A 25,742-nucleotide genomic window follows, 5' to 3' on the forward strand; every position below is an offset into this window, starting at 1 on the left:
TGTGTCAATAGGAGTTTAATAAGTCTCATTTCAAATGTCACATGCTCATTATTATTTGATATTTATGTCTTTTGAGAAGTGATTTGAGGAACAATTATTATTTTTTGTTATAATTGTTCGAAATGAGATAGGTAAAAACAAAAATACCAAGAAAAATTGAAAGTGTTTCTTTTTAAATACATTTTTCAAGTTAAAAATATTTTCAATTCTTTAAATATTTAAACGTAGGCATAATCAGTAAAGGAAAGAGAAAATAAATAGTAATTATTATTTGTGTAGCTCATGAAAGTTGACTCAGAGTCTTGTTTAAAACTGTTCAAATGCTCCTTATTGTAAACTGACTCATTTTTGTTATGGTGATGCATTGCTATGCATTCGTTGAGCATTTCCGCAAAGTAAGGAAACAGAAATGTTTGTGTATATTCATTTATTACTGAGTGATAAGAGCTTTTCAAACAATGAAGTCAAGTTTAAGATTTCAATATGCTTTAAAAATTAAGTACATATAAAAAATTTAAGATTTTACAGATCTCAATTTAAGTTTGAAAACAAAAAAATGTTTTTGTTTATATGACTATTATTAATTAATGTTATAAAAAAAACTGTTAAATAAAGTGCACTCAAAAATATGATTAATCTTGAAAATAAAATATCAATGGAGGTACTTTGACGAACAAATTAACAAAAAACATTTCATTGAACTTTGCTACCATAAAAATATTAGTGTTTAACAATTTTTTTTAACAAGTGAAAAATTTAGGGGAATAAATAAGCAGATTAAACTACAAAAAAAGTAAGACCGCAAGATCCCACAAGTTCTGATCTATAATCTTTATATGCACAATTTTTTGAAAGACCAATTTTGAACATCATTTGGGTAATTCCATGAAAAAGTGGACACGAATTTTGAACAGTCTTTTTTACTTTTTTTATTAGCAAATTCCTATTACAAACGGCAACTCTTTATGCAAGTTGCAAGAAAAGATTCTTTGTTGTATTCCCTTATGGATAGACATAAAATTCAGGGAGTTTAATAATCTTAAAGCATTTTTATAGCATAAGCTTGCCAACAACAGAAGAATTTCACATGAAAATGACGGAAAAACAAGCAAACTGAAAATATGACGAGTCTAATAGTGACGATGACAATATCCCCTCGTGAGTGCTAAAATAAGTTAACATTTAAGCAAGCTTCGTCACACACTATTCGGTTAAAAAAAAACTTGAGTGAAAATACATCTTTTCTTTACTTTTGGAACCACAAATCGCAGGTAACATGAGTTACCAAAATAATGTAACGTGAGTTACCTAAATATTTTAAAATTTTTCTTCGAAATATTGAAAAAATGTTTGGTTTTGTCACTCACATTAAAAGCTTGTAATTTTGTATGTATGGAATCTTCATTGAAAACAAATTAAGATTCTTAATTTCAGATAAAAACTTCATACTGTCGGACTCTTAAAATTCGTGTCCGATTTTTGTAACGTGAGTTACCATCAAACTTTTATTTTTCCCAAGCAAATGTTAAAAATAAAGACAATTTTTTTAGTTAATTATGAAAGTAATAGTTCTGCTCCATTCATGGATAGTAATTTCTTATCAATTTACATTAAAATTGAAAAAAAAAAAATTATTTATGTGTTGGAAATTTTTGTGAATGTAACGTGGAATTGCCCATTTAAGAATAAGACAATAATTATCATATAAATCAATTGAGGCAATTCCATGGTAACTCGCGTTAAATTCAGAAAAGCTTCCAATACATAAATAGATAGTTTTGTCAATTTTAATATAAATTGATATTGTATGAAAAATACTGTTCATGAATGAAGCTAATCTATTACCTACTTTAATAAATTAATTACAATTTTATCTAGTTTTGACATTTAGCCCTGATTTTTCAATCATCAGTCTAACTGATCAAATTAATTACAATATAAAAAAATAGATATTTCTAGGAATAAGCTCTATCTGAGATTTAACTGACTATTGAAAAATTCTGTTGGTAACTCAGACACTAAGTTTCAAGAGTACGAGACTATGCATATTATCTGTAAAATTCTAAATCTCAATTTATTTTTAATGAACTGCAAACTTTTAAAATTAGTGAGAAACCAACATTTGTTTAATATTTCAAGGAAAAAATTGAAAATATTCATATAACTCACGTTACACAAAGTTAGTTACTTAAATTACTTGCGATTTATTGTTACAATAATAGAGAATAGATGCATTTTCTCAAAAGTTTTTTTATTTTAAATAGTTTACAACTTAAATGTTTTCTTATTTAAGCAATTGTCACCGTCACTCTAAGATCCATTTTATTTATTGTCTTTTTGTTTTTCTTTTACGTTCATGTAAAATTCTCCTGTAGTTACCAAATTTTAACTTTTAGAGCATTATACTCACTAAATCAAATTTAAGTCATAAGGGTTTGTACAATGGAATCTTTTCCTGCAAATTGCATGAAGAGTTTCTGTTTGTAACTAATGATTTTCTATTGAAAAAAGTAAAAACAAAGCTTGAATAATTTTTTCCCACTTTATGACCACTTCTTCGTGGAATTACCCATTAATTCGATCAGTTGGTTAGCAAAATTAAAATATAATAACTGTTTATAAGTTTTTCTACTGAAAAATATTACACATACACCGCAGTGAACCAACGTTACATAAAAATATGAAATTGAAATTTCTCCTTCTCGGCTGTGTACTTGTAGAGTAGGTATACAGTATAATTATTGCAACTTAGGTCTAATTTATTCACTCTCCATTGTATTAGAATTGACCGATTCATTTAAAGTCTCCATTTAAAATTAATTACACGTAAAAACTACGTTCGGGAACTGTATGAGTTTCAATAATAAAGATAGAAACATAAACTTCTTATACTCATACAAATTTATTTTAAAAAATAAACATTTTCGAGAATAACAATTCCCATCTTCAGATTATATAGCAAAAATTAAAATTAAAACTTATTTAAATAATTTTGTCATTCAAATCTAAACATAAATTTGTAGTTTGTCCTTGCAGCATCGGGATAGCTATAAAATGATTGACATCATTACGGTCATTCCAACGAAATAAAAAGAAAGGTAGGCCTAAAAACTCCTGGTACAAGCAAATGCAAAAACACCAGCATTCAGTTGGCCTTAGAAATGGAACAATACAAAACCGGGAGGCTTGCCGCCGATTTCTGAGGTCACCCGGCGAACCCCACAAGCGGATCACTAGTGTGAAGAAGTAACGTGGGATAGTTATGATCCCCTCGACATCGAGATCATAACAGCGCCGAGAAAAAGGAAGAAGAAGATTACGGTCATTCCAGTTGAATTTTTAGTTTAGGCTTTTATGTTTGCGCTTTGGTGTCAAATACAAATACTGAGGCAATGTTTGGTTTAGTTGTAAAAAAAAAACCGATTGATTTTCAAATATTCAAATACTGAGAAGCTATGTTATTTTTATTATTTTACCTGTTTAAGGTCCAATTTATTCACACTCCATTAAATTTAGAGTCGCCATTAAAAAAGGGAAATTTTAAAATTTGTATGCGATTTGACAGTTTTATAATTTTTAATGGAGCCTTTAAAAATAATGGAGAGTGAATAAATTGGGCCTAAGACTGCTTTAACAAGTTGTTCTTTTTTACAACACGAAACAAAATAATAAAAGTTATTTTTTGTAACATCAATCATTTAGGGCCATTTTGTTCACTATTGCTCAACTTGAGGCAAACTCTCAAGTTGACAAACTTGACAGTTGACTTTAGCTTGAGAGTTAAAACAAAAGTTGAGAATCTGTTTTGTTCACTATTTTTTTCTTAACTCTCGAGTTTACAAAACAAAAGTTGGCTAACTTTTAGTTTTTAAAATATCCCTGGGATATTTGTGACAATAAACAAAAATATTGACAGCTTGCCATCATATTTTGAATGTTTTACGTCATCTGTTAGAATTTTATTAATTCTTGTGTTTTAATTGGTGTTCAGAATGTCAGTTCTTATTTATTATTAGCAACGAATCGATTGTATGTGCATGTGCACAGTTTTTCAAGAATTTAAAATCCAACTAAAATCTGTTTCGGGATACAAATTCGGGAGTGGTACCAGCACAAATTTTTTACAAAAAAAAAAAAAAAAACAACAGAAGAAGAAGAACCATTTCACTTGAAAAAAATGTATTTTTTCGTTAACATAATGTTTGGGTTTAAAGGTTTTAATAAAATACATATTATGAAAATATAAAATGCAACTCTCTATTTAATTGTAAATTATTTTTGTTTTTCTCTTTTTTTTGCTTATTAATGCGTTAACGCAAAAACTGCCAACAAAATTTTGACAGAAAAATTAAATCTGAAGCAAACTCACAAGTTTGGTCGGCAAACTTCTACTTTTTCGGGAAGTTGAGAAAACTGGAAGTTTATAAACTCCCAAGTTTAAAATCAAAAGTTGAAAACGTCAACTTTGCGTGAACAAATCCAAATTCAGAAGTTGAAGATAAAAATCCCCAAGTTATGTTTAACTTCTAGTGAACAAAATCGCCCTTAAAGCATTACTATCTGTGTAACTGGTGTCTCGAGCAAATATGAGCAAGTAGTGATGTTTTCTCCAAACTTTCCTTACTCTATTTATTTCTTATATTTGTGTTATTGAATTTACGTTCAAGGAATCGTATCCATTTACAGTTAACAGAGCACATGTTTAAACTATACGCAGGAAGGTAATGAACAAAAGAAAGTTGCTTGCAAATTTGTGTTTTCGGGAAGAGTTGCAAACATCTTCTATGCCACTGACCTTTCCTTGGGGGTAAGCCTAGACGTGTCAGAGTGGCTTACGGCGACTATTACTATAAAGCATAGAGCTATGGAATTGCAGAACGTGCTTGCCAGAACAGCGAGATATAAATTTGTATGGGCCACAAAAAAGTAAAACTAGAATTTATATAAAACAGATTTATAAAAATTATAAGAATGTTAACATTAATGTTTTCTGATTCCTGATTCCTGGAATCTCTTCTCTACTAGCATATTTTTTTTTTCACAAGACCAAGGGTTGGATCTTATAGGTGACTTATTCCTCTTAATAAGTAAAAAAATAACTGCTCACATCGACAGGTTGTGCATTCGGCATTTATTCTATGAGTTCATATAAAAAATCAAAGGAAATGAAGAGCACTTGTCTTTCAAAGGCATAATTCTGTATTCTGCAAAACTTTTTCATATTCAGTTTAATAGCTTAGATTGATACGACAATGAAGATTTAGCTTTTAACATATTACACGTAGGAAAACGCGTCAAATCCTTGTTTCTGTTCTAATGTCCCAAAAAGCTACGTTGCATTTGAATGCAATAACAAGAGAACTCATGATTTAACCTACCGTTCAGAACATTCGCTTCCTAATTTACTTTAAGAAATCACAAAATCCCTGATTTAAGCCATAAACTTGTACTTTTGCTTGCGTTGAACAGAAAATATAAATTATAATCTGAAGCTCAAAATTATTAAAAATGTGGAGGGTCGCAAAGTTATTCGTTATGGGCTGCATGCGAACCGTAAAAAATTAAACTCATAACTTCAAGAAAGGGTTTGAATTTTACTTCTATTGGAAAATACTTTGTATATCATTATAAGTCTTATTATGCTTACATAAAAAAGTGAGAAGCGCCTCAAAATGCATTACCAAACAACAACATCAACAATGTCAACGTACTTAACTTATAACCAAAACAACAACAACCACTCATGAGTCAATTGTTTATGTTTTTCTTCCTTCATCACAAGTTACAACAACCCCACCCGTCTTCGTCCCTTTTATCCACAAACTACTTTCGGATTTCGAACCCAATTTAAACAAAGTCAATAAGAAACACCCCATCTAACAGGAATATCAATAGCATACAAAACAAACAACCTTCCTTGTCAATGTTAATTATAATCTAATCATTATTTTGTTTGCACATTGCTTTTGCAAAAAATTAATACATAATAAAAAAAAAATAAACAAAAGATAGTAGATACTACGTTTATAGAATTTTTAAATAACTTAATAAATTCAATCAATATACAAAAATAAATTTAAAAAAAAAAGAATAAAAGACAAAAAAGGAAAAAAAAAAAAGTAAAAAACAATATTACAAACCTATATTATATTCGTTTTAAATCCACCACAATTTATTGTTGTTGTTGAAAGAAGAAGAAAAATTATCTATATTTTTTTGTTTGTAGAAAAACATCGATCTCGATCCGAACGAAGTAGCCAAGTACATTTTGTGTTGTTATTATATGCATGATGATGATAATTATAGAACAGTATTGATTGTTAGGTACTAAAGATTAAGCAAATCGAAGGCGTACCATCCTCCTCCTCCTCCTCCCTTCCCAAATGCCATCAACTCTGAGTAAAACTATGTTCGTCGTTGTGTGCTAATGGCAATTGTGAGCAATGCAACAGCCATCATTCCGGACAGAATTGACGACAACGACGAAGCCGACGATGACATATTCGATTTCTGATGAGCAGTCGAAAGTTCATTCCGACAAATTGTCTCATTTTTAATAAAACGAAACATCGACTCAATTATATTGGCTGGTGTAATTTCGTCGCATTTCTCCAACTCACTGGTAACACAGTCAGAAAGCTTCTGAATGTCATCGCATTGTTTTGGTCCAATTATAAACTTTGGCAAAGTTTCCATATTTTCAATATTCTCTTTAGGAACATAATCCCCAAAAGTGTTATTCATACAACGTTGAATAGCTTCCTTTTTCGACTCTAAACATTCAGGTCCACGTTCGGCGATAAAAAGAGCAATCTGATCGCCACCTTTGTGGCAAACAAAGTTCAAAAGGGATTCAAATATACCCATCAAAACATCAGTGTTATTACGTTCGTCTTGTTCCAAACATGGTTCGAATTTTTGAACCAAATTACGAAGACAACCCATTGCATCGGGACGTTTTTTACAATATTTATTAAAGACCACATCCAAATCGCCAGTTGGACGGGCACTTTCAATTTCCATTTGAATTGCAGTCATATTGACGATTTCTGTGACGCATTCGATGGCAGTGGCAATGCCTTGTTCGAGGCTAGCAAAGGCGTCGTCTCCGGTGTCGTTGCCAGCAACTTTGCGACACTTGTCCTTGAACAGATTCTTTGCTTTGTCTGTTAGATTGCCATTGGTTAATTCGGGGGGAATTTGGGACTTGAGTTCATCGAGATTAACGGGTTGGCTAGAGTCTGTGGCAATTACAGTGGTGCCAAGGATTGCCAGGGATATTAAAAAGATGGGCAGTAGTAGATTGTTCTCAAGTTTAATGGCCATTTTGTGAAAATTTTAAAAAGTATTTTTCTTTGTATCAAAAAAACAAAAGAAACAAAGGAATATTAAAAATGAGTTTCTTTGTAACAGAGATAACACTTAAAATTATCACCAGGGAATACTATCGCTGTATAAAAAAGATTGAACAACGAAAAAGGCAAACAAAATAAGAACGACTCACTCGGAAAACGTTAAACGAACTCAAAAACAAAAACGATTAAAGTCCAGAGTGCTTGTACACTAAGCAAGAGTTCAACTGGGTATGACTTTGTATAGTTTAAAGCTTCAATCGTTTAGCTAGCCTCATCTACAATTATACACAAAATATACAATTGGAAAGAAAGAAAAAAAATAGATTTTGGTGGAGGAAACCACGAATATGAATATACTACACGCAACAGCGAACTTCGGACTTTGGATGAAAAAAATTAAATTCAACTGACACCTGTCAATAATTTTTAATGACAGATAAATTTTTTTTAAAGCGTTCAGTGAACAATTTTACAAGTTTAAAAATATGACATACAGAGGGCGGTCACTAGTGAATACGTTCAGACATAACTAAATAAAATTCTCTCATTATCCATTCGTTGAAATTGAGCATTATTTCACACATTAGCTGTGTTCCTTTGGCCTTAAGTATCTACTGCTAAGTACTTCTGGTTGTGTTCAACTCCATTTCTTCTATAGAAAAAATGTCTTTGAATGGATTCAGAAGTACTAAAAAGTACTTTGCTGAGTCCAAAGAACACAACCATTCTAGACCACACCGGAAGGTATATGCGGTAGCGGTATAGGTAGTTGTATGAAAAAAAAAAAACTCCACGATGGAACCTTGAAGTTCCATTGGGCTTTTAAGCCAAACGTCAGTGTCGAAAAAAAAACTTTTGACATTTCAATTTTGAGGAAAAGTGGCGTATTGGGACTTGGGAAATAATTTCCACGCCATCTACCACTTGGAGCGGAAACATTAAAATGATATAGATTTTTTTTCGATTTGCCATTCAATGTAGTTTCTATAAGGGCCACCCGGCTAACAATTTTGCTTCTAAAAAGCTTTACAGATGTAACTGTTGCTTCTTTAAAGCTTTATACCACCAACATTGTTAGCTGGGCAGTTGTACAAATATTTAATCCGTGGATCAGTTACTTTTATCTTCTGAAATCGGTAGCAAGGCTAAAGTTTAGCACTGGTTCAAGGTTCATATTATGTAGAAATAGCCACATTCATGCTTGAACCAACGTTGACCCGCAGCTAATCCGCCGAAATCGGTGGGTTAAATTCCTGATCCGAGTCTGAACCACGTTTGTACAACTGGCCATAAGAAAAAAACAAAAAAGACCTCGAAAAACATTTGTTTTACGAATTAATTTTATAAGAACGAGTATCAATTTTATGATTGTAAAATGATAATAATATGTGTTTATGTCTAAATCAGGTTTAAAATATAGCAAAAAGTATAATAACTCCTATGTAATTTGCCTTCAAAAAGTGTAACAAATCGCAGAAAAACAACAACAAATACTAAAAATGTTTTTCGAGGTATTTTTTGTTTTTTTCTTATGGAAACTACATTGAACGGCAAATCGGAAAATAATCTATATCACTTTGAGATTTAGGGCGCTGTCCACCAGGTGCCATGACTCCAAGTTTCAATATGTATATGCTTGTGCATACATGGGCTCATATGCGAAAAGAATGAGCTTTAAGCTCTATCTCACTTTTCAGTACATTTTCTAAAGATCTATCTCAAGAAAATGAGCTAGATCTCAAGAAAATGTACTAAAAAGTGAGATAAGAGCTTAAGCTCATTTTTATTGCGTTTGGTTTCCTCAGCATTGATTTGATTTGATTGGTTGGTTTTTTCTTGTACTTCTTTAATAAACAGTTATGATAGAAAGGAAAAAGACAAAGACAGATTGCTTAAAAGCCCAATCGGATAACAAAAAACGGCTATTCTTTCAACCTCTGGTTTATACTTAAGTTCTAGTCTTTCAATCAAACAAACCTTTTAGATCTCAAGAATATGAACAGCTCCAATATTCTACATGACGTCGTTTTGACTTATGACATCCATAATGTCGTTTTCCAAAATTCAAGGAGTGACACTCCTAGCTATATAATCACTCCAAAAGGAGTGATTTCAAATTCCAAAATTGAAAAAGGAGTGAATTTTTGGAGTGAATTCTTCGCTCCCAAAATTTTGAAGGAGTGACGGAGTGATTACCAATACTTCTACATTTGACTTCATGGACTACTTGTCAAATTCTAGGGTGCTTGTTTTAATTTGTTTTTGTGAAGAAAATTATATTTATTTATACAAAAATTCAATAAAGTATCGTAAAAAATCAATAAAAGTGATTTTAAAAGATTGTGTTATTATTTTATTTATTATTTAGCATTACAAACACATGCAAAGCAAACGTCAAATCACTCCACTTGTCAAATTCTTCGTGAACAAATTCCAAAATTACACAAAAAAGGAGTGATTCACTCCCATAATTTTGGAAAACGACAATAAAACATCGAATACCAAACTGACAGATTTTTCAATTTTTGCAGACAGCTAGCGCCAGCCATCTTTTCCAATTAGAAATCCTCAGTGTTCAGTAAATAAAAAATAAAAAAATAGTTTATGCTAATTTATAGAAAAATTGTTTAACTTTAATACAAAAAACAATACAAATTCTCATCTTGCTTTATTTGGAAATGGATAACAATGCCCCCGAAGAGACGACACTCGATGAATTAAACAGCAAACATCGCAAAGAAAAAAAAGAACTCCAATCACAAATACAATCGTTGAAAAAAAGCGCCGCCAAAGGTGACAAAAAGAAACGCAAAGAAGTCCAAGAAGAAATATCTCGCCTTGAATTAGATTTGGAAAAACGACAAGCCAATCAATTGAATGAATTTCAAAATGAACGTAATACCACTCAGCCTAACGAACAGGCAACTGGCATCACAGAAGCCCCAGTCGATGAAATCGCCGTTCAAACAGTCACAAATGATTTCCTCTCCTTAACCACCAACGATTTAGATAATCAACCAAAACTCACCAAAGCCCAAAAACGTCGCAATAAAAAAGCTTCCGAAGAAAAACAAAGAGAAGCTGAAATCCAAGCGAGCGAGGAAGAAAACAAAAATGGCCCCCGGATGTTAGAACATTGTGCAATCGCTGACATCCTCAAGAAACGTCAACTCAAACTATTCTCGATTGCATCCGATGGAGATTGTCTTTACAAAGCCGTTGCACATCAAATGCAACTCACTGGACGCAATGCATTTACAGTTGCTGAGCTACGCCAACAAACTGCCAATTACATCCTTGCAAACAAGGAACATCTGATTTTTTACATGACCAATTCAAATACAGGAGAAATTCTGACTGACGACGATTTCATAAATTATTGCCAAAATATTCGAAATACCGCTGCGTGGGGCGGTCAAATTGAAATAAAGGCATTATCGAGTGCGCTGAAGGTTCCCATTGAAGTTATTCAAGCAACTGGACCTTCAACTATTCAAGGTTCTGAATATGATGAACCAAATTTGGTGGTAACTTATCATCGGCTAATGTATAGTTTGGGAGAGCATTATAATTCCACTAGACCGATAACAGACAACGATATTGATGAGAATGATGGAGAATTTGAAAGAGAGGATGTTAAAATTGATTCGTAATTGATTCTAGTCTGGCTACTGCTCATCTCTCAACTGTATTCAAACATTAAAAATTGTTAGAGAAGTTTTAAACTTCCAAGTTTATTATTTTATAAGTTAACTCATAAATTAAAGAAAAACTACATAAAAATATCGATATTTTATTGTTTTATTTGATTCTCTTAGTGGAAGGACTGCCGATAGAATTTGGGCGATTTCTTGATTGGTTCCATTTTCGTGTTATCAAACTGGGGAACCAACTATGAAATCTCATAAACCACAATATGGAAGATTATAAACGGATTTAATTTGAAGAACTCTAGTTTTTGAAAAGCTTAAAGATATCACTTAATTGAGGACACTAAAGCCCCGTTCCATTTGAGGTGATAGTTTACTCATGAGTAGATCTAGTACTACAATTAACACTTCTACTCGATGAGATAGATTTCTACTCACGAGTAAACTACCACCTCCAATGGAACAGGACTTAAAACAAATTTCACAAAGAGTCGGCGAACGGCTGTGTGTGAAATGGGCCTTAGAGTAAATAGGTTTTCTACTTAAAGGAAAGGAGTGTTCCTACAATTTCCTTTAAGGTGACAGGGGGTCTATCACGGCTGTTCTAATATTCGTTCGATTTTGAAAACGGAAACGAAAATTGAATTCGTAGTCCGTATGGATTGAAAACGGTTGTTCCGATTTCCATTACACTTTTTTGTTCGATAATATTGTTTTCCGGTAGCAAATTGTTACCCGGTTTGAAAAGGGCAAAAATTTGTCGGATTGTAGGTCCGTTCGTTTTTCGAAACACCTATGAATCCGCAAAATGTGTTCGAATACGGAATTGGGAACAGCTAAATTTTGGGACAAAAAATAGAATTCCAATTGATTAACATAGTCGCACTCCTCGATCAAAAAAAATTTTTGTGTGGCCTTCGAATTCGGTTTCAGCGACCAAAAGACAGTCGCAAGGTCAGAACCTTTTTTTTTTGTGAACCTTTTAACACCCAAGTCCCTGAAACGGTCAACCGGACAAACGGACAAACTTGCAGTAGCGAGATGCAATATAATCTAAAACACTCGGGACGGGACTCGTTTCCTAGAAAAAGTTATAGTTGGACATTTAACTGGATTAAGTGATGGACCGTTTTTTCCACGCCAAACACTGAACTATTAAACCTCTGAAATGCAAACAGGTGCGAAATGCAAATTTGTTCTTTACTTTTTCATGTTGTTATACATTTTTTGGGTTTCAATATTTTATAGGGAATATGTACATATAATGAATTTTTTGAAGAATTCGAATGTACTCACAATTCCTAAATATTATATTGTCACCATTATTAGTGGGACGGCTTAGCATCAAAATCGTGCACTTTGTGATAAAAGTATGAAATTTACATCATTGATAGTACTCATTATAAGAGTTATTTTGAGATATTGGGCCACCTTGTATTCCATCCGGAAGAGTAGATACAAGAGTTTATCAGTGTTGCACTTGCTTTATTGCATATCATAGTATAAGTAGTAAAACATTTTTATTAATATCATACATGATTTTGAGGAATTTTTTAATGCCTGTTAGAATAAAATGAATACCAAAATGTCTCGACCATCATGTAAAAAGTTATTGGACTCTTTATGAATAGTCTTTAACTTAAAGAGCAAGAATCAGAATATTACCAATTGCTCTTTGAAAAAAAGTGGTAGGCTGATAAAATTTTGTAAGGACGTTTTATATACCATAGAAAAAAATAATAAAATATGCCATTGAGTTTTCATAGAAATTAAAATTTTGAAGTAGTTAGGTGCATAATTAAAAGTATGAAAAACAATTGTGCAGTTTGTGATAAAAAGATAAAAAAAATAAAAAATAAATAGTTTCTATTAATAAAAATTTTCAAATAAGTTAAAAAAAAATATCAATCCGTTTTCAAAACATACATTTTCAAATACATTTTCATTAAAATTAAGTAAAATTAAGTGTACAAAATTCAAATTCTTGAAGAATTGAATTTATTTGATTTTTTTTTAATTTTTAATATGAATTAAAAAAAAAAAAATAAAATGCACGACAGCGGTCGCACGTACTTGCTCTTATTTTTAAAGTAACTCTAATGTTTAAGCTTTTTATTCAAGAAAATTAGGGAAAATTTAAAATTTGATATTTTCAAGAAATTAAAAAAAAAATAAAATCTGTTTTTATAATTATCCGTTTTAAATGATCTTTTACAAAAAACCAAGTATGCCATTGTATTTCTTGTATAAAAAGGAATTTTTAGAAAAAAAAATTCGAAAATTGTTAGAGCCGTTTTTTAAAAAAATATTTTTTTATACACATATAAAAATTTTCTAACATTAAAAAAAAAACCGTTTTCAAAAAAAAAATGATTTAAAAAAAAAAATTGTAATATTTTTTAAAAATCCAAAATGTGTTTTTTGAAAATTTTCTAAAAATTTAATATTACCTTTACTTAAACGCTTTTGTATACAAGTTTTCGTTGAAATCACGTTAGTCTTGTACGAGATATTCATAAATCAAAAAGCCGTTCTATTACAGGTACCGTTATTAACAAATGTACAAAAAATATTATTCTTATTTCAAAAGTTGGCTCTTACTATGTGTAATACTATACACAAAAATTTTAATCAAAATCGTTAGAGCCGTTTTTTATTTAAATTAACTTTTCTATTTCCGTTACATGACAGGTACCGTTAGTTTTGATCCTAAAAAAAAATTTCAATTTGTCCTCCAGAGAATCACAAAAAACTGTTAACTTCCTAGACAGGGTAATGCTATACTATTTCGAACCAATCCAAAAATAATTTCAATTTATACATTTTTAAACAAAATTTATTAAAATAAAAAATAGTTACAATTACAAAATTTAAATTCTAATCATCAAAGACATCCACAACTCTTTGCAACACTATTTGGATATTTACTCAAATTAACACTATCTTCATTAAGATAATGCAATATTGATATCGATCCCAAAACCGTTGGAACACAACACGGTTTTGGTAGATTTGGTTGTTTCAAATGCATCAGCGTCTGTACGATAGCATGATTTGTAGCATTCATTTTCGCGCCCAATGGAAAATTACAATCGCCGCCACAAAAATACGCTTCAAATTTCTTCGGTGCAATAACCCAATCTTGCATTTGCAAATCCTTAAAATCAATCGAAAAATTCATTCGTTCACAATTCTTTGGAATTTTATAACTTTCTCCTTCAGTGTGATGCGCTGGTGAATAATCTGATGAAAATATCTTCTTTTTTCCAATGTCTCGCTTCACACGTAAATGTTGGATTTTATTCAAAAGTTCTGGTCCGTTAAAATATCCAATAATGAATGGTTGATTTTCTTCATTTCCAGATTCATCCACTAGACCAATATCTTTTGGAGTTATATTTTCATCATTATCAGCCAGTACTTCGTTGCTCATGCCTGTTAGTCGGGTGGAAATAATTAATTCATGTCCATTTGGAGTGAAACCTTTTAGGAGCCATTTAGCTATCGTCTTGGTTACATTAGCCTCCAACCAACCATTATAGCTGGTAGTTGTGGTAAAGCTGTTTAGAAGTCTTAAATCAATCTTTTGCAATTTCCTGTTAAACAATCTATGAAAAACTGAAACGGTAACGTTTCTTTCATATTCGAATTTACGGGCCAAATTCGAATTTTGAAAAATTCTTAATTCTGCACGTACAAGTTGAAGGTCTTCCGGAACATTGTTAGTGTTGAAGATTACTGTCATGTGGGATTTATTTTGTTTTCGGTTTGTTCTGGATTCTGTAAAAGAAAAACAACATTTAGTATTGGAAAATGATAAAATATAATTATTTAAATCTTACTTTTGCTAGAAAACGTTATTATATTGTTGCAATTTTCAATCACCGAACGGTCTTCTTTATTAACAAATGTACTTCTGGCAACTCGATTGTGATGAGAATAGGTATGAGGATTCTCCTCTTCAGTTATTGAATTGTAGAGCTCGAGTAGAAACTTGGATGCAGATTTTCTGGAAAGGAAATTAAGATTTAAGGTTATTTTTTAGAACAATTTTGATATAAAAGTAAACTTACTTGAGAGATAATGGTTTCTTAATACTTCTCGGTCGTTCATTAAGACCCAATAAGTCTGCCATTTCGAATTGAAATTCATTTTCGGAACTATCCAAAGATTTCATAACGACTGATTGTTGAAGTCTTTCGTCCAGAAAATATGGACTATCAGCTAAAATATTAGTTAATGCAGTTGTGACCCCACAAAGTATTAAAAAGATAAAAACTTTGAAAATCATTTTGATGATGTTAACGCTATGGAAGATTGTGTACAAATTATATCCAGAACGACTTGGTACAAATTATTTATAGTTTCAAAAATGTGAATAGGTAGTTACTCGCACAAGGTAATTAGGACACGTAAATTAAAATCCTTTTCAATTATGTACATACTAGGTAGTTAGATTATTACTTTATTGCACCTGTTAATCCATATTGGGTAAGGATTCTTGGAAAAATTAAATTACCTACCTATAATTATGATGATTTATTGGACATGAAGACTGATTATGAGGTTAAAGCTTAATTTAAATTAACTATTTTATATATACAGGATTTGATGCAGGTCAGTTTTTAACGAAATTTCTTTATTTTTCATACATGCTAATATTGGTTTCAAATCCAAAAGTAAAGGCCTATGGAAAAAAATAGACAAAGCCTTTGAGTATCACTAGGGGAACCCATCTCATTAGGCAGAAAATTTTTGCAGCCAAGTTATTCAAGACGTGAAATTTTTTTAAATAGTCTATTTCCATCAAAAACATTTTCTCACACGAACTAATAAACCATCACATTTACCATCCAATCTTTCCAAGTCTATTGGCTGGATAGAAAGTTTACAATACATTTAGAAGCTAGTCTCGGAACTCGACGGTAAACGAACCCAAAAGAACTTGATGTTGCCCGAAATAATTATTGTATGTGAGCTTCATTTTGTGTAAGTAAGACTGAATGCAAATTCGAGTTGTACCCGTGAAAAAGGAATAACTTCAAATATAAGACTTGGTGGTAGTAACTTCAATTTGTTGTTTAAAATTACAATTGACGAAAAACCTCAGTGTATGTACAAGTATTGAAACATACGAAATTTCAAATAAAAATGAGAATTATTCCAAGATAAGGTCTTGAATGCAGATCGAGAGAAATTTTAGATCCCATACGAGATTCTGTCCAAAATGTAATTGATCTAACGTTTTAGGAAGAATTTTGTAAAGGAGCTAAAATTTAGATCGATCTGCATACTAGGCTTAATTAAGGAAAAATGAGGGTTTTTACCAGGGGAACCATATCACGCCACGAAAGATGTACCACTATAATTCTACGTGGTACTATAAAACTGCACTGCTTAATTTTGATGTCGAGATTTAAAAATATGATACCTATTATTATTATTAATATTTTTGGCTCACATTTGTAAAAGTTTTGAATTGTTTACAAAACAGTTCAAACATTCAAAAAATTCGGAAAATTATTTTTATTTTCAACAAAAAAATATTTTTTTCGTATAACAACAGTTCATACGTTTATTCTTATTTTTCTAAAAATCAATTCTTTGAACAAAAAAAATAAAAACAAAAAAAAAAAAATATTTATAAACCAATACGTGACGGTGTTCGCCGTGGTGTCTGTCCCGGAGTAACAATCTCCTGTTTCGGTATGAGCGCCTCCTCTCGTTGGGCAGCTTGAATTTTCTGCTCTTCCATTTGTTCCTGAGCCATTTGCATTTGTGTTTCCATTTCTTTAAGATGTTCGGCAGCTTGTTTCTTCTTCTCACGTCCACTACGACCAGTTTCTTTAACCGAAAAGAACATAGGACCTAATTCAGCTAGCCAATAGCCATCGACAGCCGTCGCACATTGCATATATTCTTTGGCAGTCATTACGAGTTCATGGTAAACAACATAATCAGGAGTTGTACCAAGTCCATAAAGAGCTGACGTTGGATGAAGATGACATGGCATTCCGGTTCTCAGATTGACATACTCTCCAATACCTTTAAGTCGTGCAGCTTGATAAAAATAAGCTGGAATTAAAGTTAATTTACATAAATTTTATATTTATTTCGAAAATATAAGAAAATGGTACCTGAACAAATGCATTTCCTTACAATATCCCAATCAGAACCACATGATTTTACGTTGAGTTTTTGCTGAACGAGAATGTCTTTCAATTGCTGCCGAACTTCACGAACTTTACGCATTGCCTTGACGTGAATAAAATGCTCATTGCACCAGTTTGCATTGTAACTAAGAAAGTAAAAATATTAACATTTTGTTTCAAAAAAGTAGGAGTTAGTATTTTACTTATTTTGTTTCCATTGTAAATAAACATTTAGGTATGTTAGATGGTCGGATTCTGGAACTTGGAATTTTTCCCTCACACCATCAGCTTCTTCTTCTCTTCCCTTAGGTCGATAGAATATAGATGGAACAGATAACATCGAGACTAAAGTAAAACAAAACAAAGTATGGTTAACATTGAGACCCTCATATTCTTAAGCATTAACTCACCTATTATTAAAACTTCAGCACTGCATTCCATTTGGCAGGATACAATTAGCATTTGACACTGAGGTGGATCCAATGGAAACTCAGCCATTTGTCTACCAAGTGGTGTCAAAGCTCCCGTATGATCCAGAGCTCCCAAAATCCACAATTGATACAATGAGTTCAAAATATTATCTTGTGGTGGTGGATCCATAAAATGAAATTGTAATAAATCAACCACACCAAGTGATTTCAATAAAAGCACAGTATTAGCTAAATTGGTCCTTTGTATTTCGGGTACAGTCAGAGGTAATAACTCCTCTTTATATTGTCTTTGAGTATACAATCGAAATGCTTGTCCAGGTCCAGTACGTCCAGCACGACCAGATCTTTGATTAGCATTTGCTTGGGATATTGGATATATTTGCAAGGCATCCATACCAATACGTGGATTGTAAACCTTTAGCTTACAATAACCAGAATCGATGACAAATATAATACCATCAACGGTAAGTGATGTTTCAGCAATATTTGTTGCTACAACACATTTTCGTAAGCCTTCGGGTGACCTTTGGAAAATTTTCGCTTGCAAATCGGATGGCAGTTGTGAGTATATGGGAAGTATAGATAGTTCTGGAGCATTATCAATTTCAACTAAACGTTCGGCCAATACTTCGCATGTTACTTCAATGTCTTCTTGACCAGGCATAAATATCAGCATATCACCTTCGGTTGGTGTCAAATGAATTTGAAGAGCCTGTTTAACGGCAGATTCGACATAATCTTCGCATGTGTTTTTACTAAATAACGTGTCGACGGGGAATGTTCGACCGGGTATGGTGAAAGTTGGGACATTACCAAAGAATGTGGCAAACTTTGTCGAATCCATAGTGGCTGAGGTGACGATGAGTTTGAGATCATGTCTTCTGGCAACAATCTGAAAAAAAAACAAAGAAACAGAAAATTATTGAAAGATATATTCAAATGTTGGCTATGTAGCTCTAAAAGAAATCCAAGTTGACTTGTTCGTCCTATGTTATAGTACAATAAAAAGAAAAGAGTAGAGACCTCGCCGCACAGTGAGCGTTTTCTATGCTGCATTGAGATTTTTTTACTTTTCGGCATTATCTTGAAGCGACAGTTTTATAATTACCGCGCTTTAAATGGGTATTATGCGATTGTAAAGAATAAAAGGGATATGGTTTAAAAGAAAATGGATATGCACATTGGATCTTAAGCTCAGACCATTGAAATGGAAGGACAAACCACATTTTCCTAGTATGACTAAGGAATAAATTTCTGTACTTGACTATACTTCCTAAAATGGGTTCAAGTTTAAACTAATGGTTATTCCTTGAAGTGCGAGTATTACGGTGGAATAATTTGATGGAAGATATGTAATTAGCTATTTCAATTGATCGAAAGTACGGAATGTGCATCTTGGGAGGAAACCTTAAGCTCGATACACTCATGGATCAGCTTTTTGATTCTTATCTAAATCACACACAAGTGCGGTCACACTGCGGCAATCTCTGATAGAAGTAACCGCTCGTGCGACACTGCACCGTCACCGCACAATTGTGCGCATACTCAATTTATGTATAAGTAAGAATCAAATTGCTTCAACATTGAGCGTAAAAAACCGCATATATGTGAATCAGGCCTAAGAATTTCGCGGCGATAATCAGGAAACGAAAGATAAGAACCCGAACCAAAAGCACACACTTTCAAAAGAAGACTTTGATGCCAAACTCTACCAAATGCCTTTGAAGTATCAATTGCAATTTCACAACTGTTCTACTACTGTTCTGTGAGATAGATGATAGGTCACCAGATCACTAGTGAACTTATGTAAATGTATGAGGGTGTATTGCAAAGAAGATTTCTTTATTAGAGATATTTCTTAAGTTCATAGTTGATCAGCGGTTCCATGGCTTTTGACAGAACGGGCGTTATAAGGTTCAGTCGATAGATGTACGGTGAAAACATTCGCCCTTTTTTTGGTATCGTGTGGACAAATACCGTTTTCTATCTGCTTTAGTACAATAATGCGACAGAAGGAAAAGCTTACGGAGTTCTTTTTCAAGAAGATTTTTGTAAGTTAAGACCTAAAATGACCCTTCCAACGGTACGAGTGCGAGAAAAGTTTGGTTGGAATCATTGACGCTCTCTAGTACCGGAAAAGCCATGGCCCTTTCTGCAAGCATGGATTTTGAAGCGAATTGTTTCCCAAGACGTTTAGGTAGATTTCGTGAGAGAGTTTATGAAGCTAATGCCATTTTAGACGAGCGTTGAAACCGAGGACGAGAAGGTATTTGGAATATTTTTTTTACAAAAGACCAAAAACTCTTGCTACCTTTAGAATACAATAAAGGTAGCAACAGTTTTTGGTATACCTACAAATTTGTTTCGTCGAGTACTGACATTTTAGGCCTTTCTAGCTTGTTTAAACTGTTTTCGGTAGTCAGTACAGTTGGCTTTAAAAAATCGGAAGCTTATTTCTCTGAACCTGGTGGCGTTTGTAGCTTGAAGACTTGCTACTTTTCTGATCACCCTATTTCATTTCTGATAGAGAAATGAAGTTGAAAGAGATTACTAACAATAACAACATATATAAGATTGGAAAATGGTAGCCTGGGATTGAGTTTGAAGGAAGAAGCTATTAAATGTGACCTGAGCTCACTCATTCTTGTACCGCCATTATTTGTTACTGAGCAAGAAAGGGGTCATAAATACTGGTATTTGATATTTATCTGATGAAAAATAATAATAAATAAAAAGTTGCTGATAATAAAAATCAGCTTCATTTTGCTTCTTAATTTTTCACTGAATACAGCAAGTAAGCGCAACTCATTTGTGATCTTTATTGTTATAATACACATCAATGTTTGCACTGTGTGTATAAATAAATTAAGTAGGTTGGAATTTGCATATCCTATAAAGTCAACAGGTTCAAAAAAAGCTATTATTTTACACATTCAAGAGAAACTTTTTGCAAGTTTCTCTTAATATTTCATTATATTTCTCTTCAGTCTGGACTTTGAAAATATAATATAGAAAAAAAAAACAAGATTAAATTTTACTTCGAAAACGACCTTAATTATCTTTCGGTAGATTGTTGAAATAAATAAAGCAGATGTGCCTCATTGCTATTGTGCCGGAGCTTGGGGCACACGGCGCTGACATGAGTTCCCGCACGTAGGAGGTGTAAATGCGTATTATTTAGAGTATACAAACCAAACCAAAACCAACCACAAGGCTGTTCCCTCCATTTTCTTAATTTTGAATATGAAAAAATTGAAAACAATGTTTTGATTACTTTTTTTTTTATAAAAAGTATTATCAGAAAGAGTAGGTCGTTCGTAATTAAAATAATTGCTTGAGATTTGAGTATGTAATGAGTGTAGTATAATATGCATTATGTATTTGGTTCTACTTTCATTGATATATGAAGCTGAGAGGGTATTATTCAAAGAAATTCAAAGAAAAGGTAGTTGATTGTAGTAATTTATTATTATTTTGTTTTTTTCTTATCATCAATTTTATAATTGAATAAAATTGGTTTGGGTGTTTTTGTATGTTTACTCGCACATGTGATACTGGCGACAATGAGTTTGATAGATTGCTAGAAATGAGTAAAATTGATGCATCGATGAGCTTAACTGAGTAAGATTAAATTTCATATTTAAATAAAATATATGTCAAAGTCCAATCAAATAATTTATAGGGTGATTGACTTAAAAAAAAAAAACAAACAGATGTGCTTCTTGGTTATTGAAAAGAAATATGGTGAACTTTAAAAAAAGTATTACCTGCACTAAAATTTTTAATACTATTTTGTTAAATAAAAAAAAAAATTGTAATTTTTTAGGGTTCATATAAGGTCCATACATTATATGGATTAAAAAGCAAAAAATCGAAACCATTAAGACAAAATTTTGTTTAAAATTTTGTCGGGATTATGATTATTTTTAGGTTAAACAATTGGAATCAAAAAAACACAAATGACAGTGAAAAAAAAAACAATTGCTGTTTCGAGAATAAGAATGTGTTTCAAACAGGGTTGTAAAAAATCATTATTAATGCATTTTCTCTCCATTACAAAATTAAAAAAAAATAATAATTGCAATTAAAAAAAAAATTCCATTGAAAAAAATATAACTGAAAAATTATTTGCATTAAAAAAAATTTCTTATTGAAACTGAAAAATATTTGCATTGAAAAAAAAAAAAAAAATATTTATTGTAACTAAAAATATTTTGCATTAAAAAAAAAGTTATTGCAAATAAAAAATATTTGCATTGAAAATATATAAAATTGTTTTTTCAAATAAAGAAAAAAAAAAAAAAAAAAATTGAATGCAAATATGTACAAAATTTTCTGCATTAAAAAAAAAAAAAATTCAATGCAAAATGTGTGAAATATTTTTTTTTAAATATTAGTCGAATTTCTTACAAATTTGACTATATATTAGCTATTTCAACTATAACATTGAACCTAATGTATGGCGAAAGATTCCAAATTGTTGGAAATTCGACAAATATTAAAAAAAAATATTTAGTGCATTGAATTTTTTTTAAATGCAGAAAATTTTTTTATTTGCAATAAAATTTTCTTTCCAATGCAAAATATTTTTATTTGCAATAAAAATTTTATTTTTAATGCAAATATTTTTCTTTTGCAATACAATTTGTTTTATAATTTTTTTTCCAATGCAAATATTTTTCAGTTGAAATGAAAATTTTTTTTTCAATGCAAATACTTTTCAGTTCCAATAAATATTTTTTTTTTTATGCAAATTTTTTTTATTGGCTATAAAATTTTTTTTAATTGATATTTTTACAACCTTGGTTTCAAACACTTCAAAAAAGTCATTCACACGTTTAGCGGAAAACTCATAAATTTTATGACACTTGGGAAAACTTGGGAAAACCTGCAGCAGGTAAAATCTTAAGAAAATGTGTTTTATTGCTATTTTCTTAAATTTATTTTTGTGTTTTTTTTATAACTTTTTTTTAAAATGCAGTTAGAACAAATATTTAAAATTCCCTCCTTGATATTGTATGCATGTTAGGGCTCGTATTTTTTTCATTTTTATTTTTTTTTAGTGGCATGACACCAGTTAGAAGAGCCTCTCAGATATACATATTTTGATGTTTATTTTTTTGTACCTACATTATGTACTAATATAATTGAGGTTTTTGTTTTATTTTCAGAACATTTTTTTAAAGCTTTAAATTTTTAAATTTATATGAATATGGATAAGAAGGAACAAACAAAAAACACTGTGACGTATACGTACTAAAAAAAATTTTAAATGCATTTTAAACATGCAAATTTAACTAGAAATATGTTTGCGACAGAGTGCAGGAATTTGAAGCCAACTTTTGGCTAGGCAAACCTATGCTGGTTAGAGTCAGGGAATCGAATACTCCTCCATTTGCTCGATTTTTGTTAACAACAAATCGTATTATTGATCGAACTGTTTTTTGAGTAGGTACTCAACAATTATTTAAAACATTTATTTAGATATTTTAATACACATTACCTTGACCCAAATGCTTTTGATTTAAATAATGCTTCAGAAAGATTTGTTGTGGGTTAATTTAATACCTTCTTTATTATTTTGCAATCAAATTACCATAATCATTAATATATTTATAAAAATAATAATATGTATGGGAGTCATTGAAGAATTTCGTATTTAAATAAACCCACTTTGAATTTGCAAAAAATTGTTTTTGTGCGGCTCTTTTGTGTTAAAAGTTATTTAATGTGTTCATGTTTCCACCTACAAAAATGATTTATACATTGCTTTTAATTATTCATTTACCACCACACAATAATCTTATTAAGGAGATGTTACAAATTAGTGGGAAAAAAAATTTCAATAAATCAAAAAATAGATAACCATGTTAAAAAAGTTAAGTACCTATTTAAGAGGTTGTTAAAGCTTAAATTCAAAGATGTACCCACACTCCGAAACACAAAATAAATTGCGTCTTTTTTAATTATACGAAATTTTGATTTTTTAATCTAGTGATAATCTTTAAACGGAAATGGAAAAGGCTTTAAGAAACCCTATTATTTCAAATCTCTGTGCTTCCACTCGATTTTAAGGATATTATAACGAAAAATAAGTACAAAATAACACTGATCCTGATCAAAATCAAAAATTGTATTGACAATGAAATTTGTTCTTTGTTGTGAGTATTTATGAATCATTTGTGGAATTAATCTTCCTCATTTATTTTTATGCTTGGCGCCGGATAAAATGTGTCATGTATCAATCACACCATAAATAAAAGAAAACAATAATAAGGAAGGCAAGTTAAAAAAAAATTAAACAATCTTTATGAAAGTTTGAACAAATATACTGTAGGTATACTGTATGCACATTAGAGTGTCCGCAAGAAATCGATTTTCGAAATTTGGTCGGGGGAACCCCATAAAATGTTCCGCCTTTGCAGATTTTTAGATAGCCAAAATTTAAGCTCGATTGGATAAGTCTAAATGGTGCCGACACTCGCTCAAAGTATCAAAAATCTCTGTTTTTTCACTGTTTTTCGAAGAAAATTAGCTCTAGCTCCCAAACAGATGGGGTTATATTCACTTTTTATATATTAAATGAAAGATAGTGTTATTACACATAATTCAGATTCAAAATTTGTTTAGTTTTACAAAAAAAAAAAATATTGTCATCAATTTAAATTTTCAGTACTTACAGCTGTGTTCAAAATAATAGTAGTGCCTGCAACAAAATAACATTTGTTATATTTACGGTGCTTCTATGGTTAAAAATTTAATTTCTTTGATGTCAAAGTTTGTAACGGTCAATTACTAATAAATGTATCGTAATTTTAAAATGAAAAAGAAGGTGCCAAATAATTTTTCATTGATTTTTGGTTGTTCTTTCGAATTTGACCTGTTCAAAATAATAGTAGTTAGAGTTATTTTTTAAGAATTTAAAAGCGGTTTATAACTTAGAATATTTATTTTTGGTTTAAAAGTAAGTACTCATATAATTTGAATAATTTTTCAACAAAAAACGATTTGTTTCGGTTTTAATCTATTTAAAGTTCGAAGAGCAAAACACTGCAGTTCGGATAACGGAAACTTATACGAAAGCTACTTGAAGAAAGGAAAACCTACTTGGAAATTCAAGTTTATATTAGGATGCTCCCCTACAATGTTAGCCAACGCAATAAAGTCAACGAAAGACCCGAAACGCGCGGTAGAAAATGAAAAAAGACCGCCGTAGATGACAGGCGTATTGTCCAGACGAGCAAAGTTGAGCCTTCTGCATCGTTGTTTCACATCCAGAAGGCTTTAAGCCTGGATTGCAGTGCAGTGAACATTCGGAGGCGAATGTTAGACACTAATTTGTACGCTTGAAGTCCACGAAAAGTTCAGCGGAACATGTTAAAAAGCGTATCCAGTTTGTAAAAGACCACATAAACTGGCCAGCAAAGTAATGGCGTAACATATTGTTTACTGATGAGAGTATATTTGTCCCCTTTGGTGGTACTGGATCTCCACAATACGTCCGACGTCCACCCAATACGGAATATGTTCCAAAGTATACGACGGAAACAGTTAAACATGGAGGGTCGAAAATTTAAGTTATTTAACATATTTCTTTGTTAACAGCGGAACTTTTCGTGGGCTTCAAGCTTACAAATTAGTGTCTAACATTCGCCTCCGAATGTTCACTGCACTGCAATCCAGGCTTAAAGCCTTCTGGATGTGAAACAACGATGCAGAAGGCTCAACTTTGCTCGTCTGGACAATACGCCTGTCATCTACGGCGGTCTTTTTTCATTTTCTACCGCGCGTTTCGGGTCTTTCGTTGACTTTATTGCGTTGGCTAACATTGTAGGGGAGCATCCTAATATAAACTTGAATTTCCAAGTAGGTTTTCCTTTCTTCAAGTAGCTTTCGTATAAGTTTCCGTTATCCGAACTGCAGTGTTTTGCTCTTCGAACTTTAAATAGATTAAAACCGAAACAAATCGTTTTTTGTTGAAAAATTATTCAAATTATATGAGTACTTACTTTTAAACCAAAAATAAATATTCTAAGTTATAAACCGCTTTTAAATTCTTAAAAAATAACTCTAACTACTATTATTTTGAACAGGTCAAATTCGAAAGAACAACCAAAAATCAATGAAAAATTATTTGGCACCTTCTTTTTCATT

At 31.4% G+C, this 25,742-nt stretch overlaps 4 protein-coding genes across 5 annotated transcripts in view; 1 reads left to right on the forward strand and 3 right to left on the reverse strand.

The window, feature by feature from the left end:
• Positions 1 to 6,140: 6,140 nt before the first annotated feature.
• LOC129909841 (27 kDa hemolymph protein) lies at positions 6,141 to 7,760 on the reverse strand. The gene has a single exon (XM_055986948.1). The coding sequence runs from the start codon at positions 7,324 to 7,326 to the stop codon at positions 6,406 to 6,408; it is 921 nt and encodes a 306-aa protein (XP_055842923.1). The 5' UTR covers positions 7,327 to 7,760; the 3' UTR covers positions 6,141 to 6,405.
• Positions 7,761 to 9,870: 2,110 nt separating this feature from the next.
• Positions 9,871 to 11,144, forward strand: LOC129909840 (deubiquitinase OTUD6B). Its single transcript, XM_055986947.1, has one exon. The coding sequence runs from the start codon at positions 10,034 to 10,036 to the stop codon at positions 11,006 to 11,008; it is 975 nt and encodes a 324-aa protein (XP_055842922.1). The 5' UTR covers positions 9,871 to 10,033; the 3' UTR covers positions 11,009 to 11,144.
• Positions 11,145 to 13,869: 2,725 nt separating this feature from the next.
• On the reverse strand, positions 13,870 to 15,476 carry LOC129910772 (protein screw). Its single transcript, XM_055988308.1, has 3 exons — positions 15,079 to 15,476; positions 14,848 to 15,014; positions 13,870 to 14,785 (listed from the first exon to the last, which is right to left on the reverse strand). Exons 1-3 carry the CDS (start codon positions 15,294 to 15,296, stop codon positions 13,890 to 13,892), a joined length of 1,281 nt encoding a protein of 426 aa, XP_055844283.1. The 5' UTR covers positions 15,297 to 15,476; the 3' UTR covers positions 13,870 to 13,889.
• A 1,023-nt stretch (positions 15,477 to 16,499) lies between these two features.
• LOC129908428 (pre-mRNA-splicing factor ATP-dependent RNA helicase PRP16) overlaps positions 16,500 to 25,742 on the reverse strand; it is a 58,660-nt gene continuing 49,417 nt past the window's right edge. For both annotated transcript variants that reach the window (XM_055984891.1, XM_055984890.1), the window contains 4 exons: positions 17,568 to 18,480; positions 17,361 to 17,502; positions 17,143 to 17,303; positions 16,500 to 17,080 (listed from right to left, as the gene is read on the reverse strand). In XM_055984891.1, the coding sequence (XP_055840866.1) occupies positions 16,647 to 17,080; positions 17,143 to 17,303; positions 17,361 to 17,502; positions 17,568 to 18,480 (1,650 nt within the window). In that variant the 3' untranslated portion in view covers positions 16,500 to 16,646. The remainder of the gene's footprint in view (positions 17,081 to 17,142; positions 17,304 to 17,360; positions 17,503 to 17,567; positions 18,481 to 25,742) is intronic.

The sequence above is a fragment of the Episyrphus balteatus genome, chromosome 2, assembly GCF_945859705.1.
Source record: "Episyrphus balteatus chromosome 2, idEpiBalt1.1, whole genome shotgun sequence".
NCBI lineage: Eukaryota > Metazoa > Arthropoda > Insecta > Diptera > Syrphidae > Episyrphus > Episyrphus balteatus.

Bases quoted from the DNA above. Each gene is read 5' to 3' on its own strand.
- LOC129909841 (XM_055986948.1), bottom strand. From the start codon at position 7,326: ATGGCCATTAAACTTGAGAACAATCTACTACTGCCCATCTTTTTAATA.
- LOC129909840 (XM_055986947.1), top strand. From the start codon at position 10,034: ATGGATAACAATGCCCCCGAAGAGACGACACTCGATGAATTAAACAGC.
- LOC129910772 (XM_055988308.1), bottom strand. From the start codon at position 15,296: ATGATTTTCAAAGTTTTTATCTTTTTAATACTTTGTGGGGTCACAACT. The intron at 15,015-15,078 runs GTAAGTTTACTT...TTTCCTTTCCAG, and splicing joins AAGAAACCATTATCTCTCAA to AAAATCTGCATCCAAGTTTC. The intron at 14,786-14,847 runs GTAAGATTTAAA...TTTCTTTTACAG, and splicing joins AATAACGTTTTCTAGCAAAA to AATCCAGAACAAACCGAAAA.